Source organism: Cystoisospora suis (assembly GCF_002600585.1).
Source record: "Cystoisospora suis strain Wien I chromosome Unknown contig_5700, whole genome shotgun sequence".
NCBI classification, from domain to species: Eukaryota; Apicomplexa; class Conoidasida; order Eucoccidiorida; family Sarcocystidae; genus Cystoisospora; species Cystoisospora suis.
Window position 1 is genome coordinate 1 of NW_027158490.1, and position 5,314 is coordinate 5,314.

Genomic DNA, 5,314 nt, shown 5'->3' on the forward strand with positions numbered 1-5,314 from the left:
CTATTTGTGGGCGCTGAGCAGGCAGCTCAACTGTGAAGTGCAGCACAGTCTCATGTACGTTGATGCCGGGGTTTTGCCTATGCCAGATCTTCTCCTACTGGCTTTTCTCCCGTGCTTGCAGCGGTAACACTCTACAGTGGCCGCATCTTAAGCCCAAGACGAACCAAAACATTTACTGGTGTCCACAGAGGAACAATCAAAAAGGGTGGAGTGTCAGGACGCCAACTTCTGCACACTGGAAAGTTCAGTCAATCACCAGACAGGGACGCCCTCTATGATAATGAGACTACCTTTCTCGTGATGGACGAGAGTAGTCGTTTTGGCAACAAAGACCTCTCTCACCTCGCCGCCTGCTCAGCGCCCACAAATAGCCGGCGTGAATAAAGCACAGGCATCCGCTGGCGCCCCCGAGGTCCATATGCATACAGATAAGCCTAGTACTACATGACACTCTGGAAAGTGTCATCCACTTGACAGGTGAGGAGGAAGTATCATCACACACGTCCTACCGCAAATACAGATGCCATGAACAAATTGTCATGACGGCGCTCGGTCTCCAATAGTCCCACTTGATTCGAAAACCTACTACCACTTACTTCTTGCTAGTGTCTGACGTCCGGCCAATCGCCAAACCACAGGCCACTCACCTCTCTCTGCTCTTTTCGAAACCGACTGCCACATTTCTTTCGAGACAGGTGGCGCCTTAGGCAAGGGCTGCCAACACAGCGGCGCCTGCCAGCAATCGTATACTGTCTCTCTGGGACGTGAGGAGATTAGCACGTTGACAAGTTATGAGCCAGGTTTTCGGGCAACAGACCCCCTCTACCTTCTTCCTCTGGGCCTGCAGCACCTGACTGCACGCGTGCGTGCTTGAGAAGCTAAACGCTAGTGAACTACAACTATTACTATCTTGACACTACTGTCACTTTTTTCTGCGTTTCCGAAGCAGGAGTAGTGGTAGGCTGATCAACAAACCAAGGCAGGGGCCAGGCCGGGACTTCTTTTGCTCCAGTGTACGCCAACCCAAACAGGTGCTTCTTCTCTTTCTGACCAGTACTTCTTTCGTGAGCTCAGTCTTCTCACACCCCACACTGCTGCAAAATAATAACAAAACAGCCTGGTGTCGGCACATCATGTAGCGCTCCCGATACCCAATCCGGATGACAGCCTGGTTGGCCTCCAGATTAAACGTACGCCCTCGCCTCGGTGAACCTGACAAAAAGATGTCCCAGACACGTGGGATGGGGACTTACGGGCCACCCGCAACCCCTTGCAATCCCTACTAACACGAGCAAACTCGCGCAAAACTTGAACCTTGCAACTGACCCACGGCAACTGTCTTCACACAAGGGGGCTACAGAAAAAAGAGGGACACAAGTTCAGTCTAAACCGGGCCAATGAGTGTAACGATCTCAACAGAATCCCAGTCAAAGTTGGTGACAAATGGACGGCTACACAAACAAGAGGGTCACTTGCGTGATATACGGAGGAGCATACTTCAATCTTGAGGGCGTTTTCCCTTTCGCTCCTCAGCAAACTTCTTTATGAACGAGCCCAGCAGATGATTCACTTTCTCCCAGTCACTCTTTCCAATGACCATGATGCCGCGGGGTAGGCGCACGATGAATTCAGTACCGTTTATCCTCCACTCTTCGTAAGAGCTTGAATCGGTTCCCTCGCGCCCCCATTCAAATACAGTACCATTCTGCCTCGGCGGGGTGCTCAGCTCGCTCACCAAGGGTGCTAGTTTTCCCGTGTTTCCCAACTTGGCTCGAGTCTCTTGAGGTAGCTAAAGAAGGAATGACCTGTCCGCAATAGTAACATTAGCGGTCATGACCCCGCCACTTTTCTCCCCTACTATGACCTCTTGAGTATTGTTCTCTCCGTGCGGCGATGGAGGCGAGACCAAGTCAGTGCCCTTGGGTGGCGACAAGACCAGTCCCGTGCTGTTGAGTGATGGAGAGACTAGGGTCATGTTGCTGCCTGATGGCGAGACAGACACGCTAGTTGATGCTGCGTTAGATTCCGACGCTGTGCCAGGAGACGCCCGGGTAGGTACCGACGTTGCGCCGCGGGATGGCGGGTTAGACGGCGGTTCTGTTGTATGCGATGGCCCAATAGTATTTACCGCCGCTGTGCGGTTGGATGGTAGAGAGTCCGACTTCTTGCCTGTGTCTGTTAATGTCACGGTAAAAAAAACAACGAGAGCAACAGCCACCAACGCAAGAAAAACGCCGTTTGCTACGAGGGCCTTGCGTAGGAAGCGAGAATGTCCCTCAAAAGACCTCAGATCATCGTCAACTTCCTCATCAACCTCAACAGCGTCATCGCCGCCATCATCCTCGTCTTCGGACTCGTTGGGTACCAGTTCTATGCAGTCATCGAAATTCGTTGCGACGGCAAGTAACCGTGGGGTGGACCCAACGCCTGATTGGCCCGGTGCTCGTACATTCACGAAACATTCCAGAAACGCACCACCAGCTTTCCAAAACGTGAGTATTGCCCCAGCAATCAGGCTCACAGTTAGAGAAAACCTTGATGCTATTCCGAAGGTTTTAGCTATCACAAAAGACGATCTCCACTGACGCGACGTCCTCGATGACCAGTGTGTTCTCCCCCGGTGAAAGCTACTACTGCCCCGTTCTTTCCCAGCCTCTTTGCGCCGATCCACTGTATAGGCCTGCTCCTCCCCCGCCGTCACAACTTTCCCTCTCTCTTGCTCACCCCAGGAAACCTCCATGAAATCAGGTGGGCTACCCTGACGGGAAACGAGGGCGTTGTAAGTCGCCGCCGGCCGACCCTCTGTGAAGACAGAGGACCCAGAAGCCGGCCAAAGACGAAGCAGCAGACAAAATGCTGCTATAACAGATACTGCCATCTCCAGGAGGGAGAGGCTCGCCGCTGTGACAACCTCAAGCTGAGTTCCTCTGGAGGTGGTCCATGCCCTTGGTGCAGCACAGATCATGAGAAAAGGTGCTAAATGGGAAAGCGAACCATTACAGCTACTGCTGCCTCATGAACTATCGCACTCGTCCTAGTGCGTTTAGAAACGACAATCGCAGGCTCTCCCCTAGTTCTGTCCGCAGTGTTTCATCTTTCCTCTTTACCCAGACACCGCCTGGCTTTTTGTTCCTTTCACTTCAAATTCAAAAGGAGAATCACTCTGAAATTCACTAAATTACAAACATAATAATGTCTCCGCACTCGCTGTTTTAGCCTTCGCAGATGCTCGTTGACCGCGGAGTCGTACAGACTCACTGACTCGCTGGGCCAGCGGTAATAAGATCTGAAAATGACAACAGAACAGCTCCATGCGACTCCGATGATCACCTGTACGACACGTGCCGTCTGCCTTTTTCAACGATGAGTGAAGACGTGACGTAGTCTTGTATACGGCACGAAAAAAAGAACCAGAGTCGTCGTTTCGAAGATCAAGCCTCTTCACTCGGCATTTCTCTTGAATGGCACAAGCTTCGTATATGTGATGAAGGCGAATCACACGTCGAAACCATACCCCGGCTCTCCAGTGACAAGTCAAACACCGGATGCCAAAAATAACGTCCGCAGATGCTGGGAATTGTCTCCTTCACGTGTACGCAGCCTAGACACAGGAAAAGCCGTACGAGAATGATGTTATATCTCCGCACAGGAGACAGATCGAAAGATTGTCAGCCAGATCTGGGAAAAAGAAGTCCTTAGAAAAAATGAATCGACCGTACAGCCGAAATGTATAGAGGTTTCACGCGCTCTCTTTTTCACCAGGTGGACAGGCCATTGCCACTCCTGAAGCAAACTGACCATGAAACCTGCTTGCTGCCTGCCTCACTGCCCGCCTCTGTGTTGTACATGCATCCGTGAAGAAATGATAGAGAATTTGGAAAGGAAAGAGACGTATCGAGTGGCCTTCAGTTCCTTCCTTCACACCTGGAAAAAGTTACCTTCCGGAGACAAGGAACTGAAGCATGCAAAAAACCCATTGTTTCTTCTGAATTCTTGAAGATGCTTTTCATTTCCAATCCTTTCACAAACCCCATTCCTCGTGCAATCTGCTAGCAAAGATTCAGCGTCCTCCTGCAGAAAGAGATGGAGAGTAAATCCCTCTAGAAAAAGTGTAGAAGAATAGGACAACCTTTTCCCGTCAAAGGACATAGAAAGTGGAGACAAAAGAGAAAGAAAAAAGAGAGATCGACCTGTGATTCTGTCAGATGAAGCGCGAGAGAAGGTTGCGAAGAAGACATCGACAGCTCAGGTGTATTATGCAGCTCGCACACGACACAACTTGTGTGTGTGCATCTTCCTTTCTACAGTCGCTTATCTCCTCCGTACATATTGTTCTTCCATGTACGCTGCTCCGTTACAAGAGATTCTCCAACCGCAAAAGCAACCAGACTCCTTTCACCGTTGAACCATCGACTGAGAGAAAGACCAAAGAAAACAGGCTCGCGGTAGGAGTCTCGTAAACCAACAGAAAGAGGCCCTTACCCTCTCCCGTTGCTCTTCTCCTCAGCCTTGTTACTGTCGGCAAAGCAGAGAAAAAAATGCCGGAGAGAATGGGGAGAAGTTCCCACCCGAAAACCACGGGAACAACTCCCGTTTTTCCTTAGGACTGGCTACAAATGTCCTGCCTGGAAACAAGAAGAGAGAGAAAAAGGAAAACACTTCTTTGGAGAAAATCTTTTTCTTTTCGTCGCGTGTCGATGGTGATGAATCCCCGCGTGGACAACAACAACAGATTCCAGTTTCCCAACTGGTACTGAAAACATACTAAGAAATCCAGACAAACGGCCACTCACTCAGCCATCAGGATTCTCCTGTCCGTGTTTCGATCCAACAAAAAATTCAGCTCGGTTTTCTTTTTGTTTGTATAAAGCAACAGGCGTCACCAGTTTCACCCTCACGAGCGAGTGAGGGAGACACTCCCGTTTGTGCATGCGCTCCTAAACAGCATTGCCTGTCTAGATCTGTTCTTCGGTGCTCTTTGAGAGGATATTGTCCCTTCTTGGCATAGTTCCTTTCATAACCCGTGAGAAACTGACGAGAGGCTGCAAGTCGTCGAGAAAATCTCGAAATCCCGCAGGTCTCGGCGCCGAAATCTGTAGGGGCCTTCTTTACATATGAACGTAAGGTGAAGCGGACAAAGAAAAAAGAGATTTCATATAAACCGCGACCATACAGACTTCTTCACTTGAATTCAAGATCTCCCAGTCACGTTTACTCTTCAGGGGTAAATGTTGGAAGGAGATTGGAGGTAAGAAAACTGAGGACAGTAATGGAAGGAGAAAGCTCGTTCTCCTCCCCACGAGCGAAAGCAGAA

General features: G+C 50.2%; 1 protein-coding gene across 1 annotated transcript; it reads right to left on the minus strand.

Moving 5' to 3' along the window:
- Nucleotides 1-370: 370 nt before the first annotated feature.
- Nucleotides 371-4,858, minus strand: CSUI_009501 (uncharacterized protein). Its single transcript, XM_068069617.1, has one exon. It carries the CDS (start codon nt 2,963-2,965, stop codon nt 1,790-1,792), a length of 1,176 nt encoding a protein of 391 aa, XP_067918406.1. The 5' UTR covers nt 2,966-4,858; the 3' UTR covers nt 371-1,789.
- Nucleotides 4,859-5,314: the final 456 nt, after the last annotated feature.

Bases quoted from the DNA above. Each gene is read 5' to 3' on its own strand.
- CSUI_009501 (XM_068069617.1), bottom strand. From the start codon at position 2,965: ATGATCTGTGCTGCACCAAGGGCATGGACCACCTCCAGAGGAACTCAG.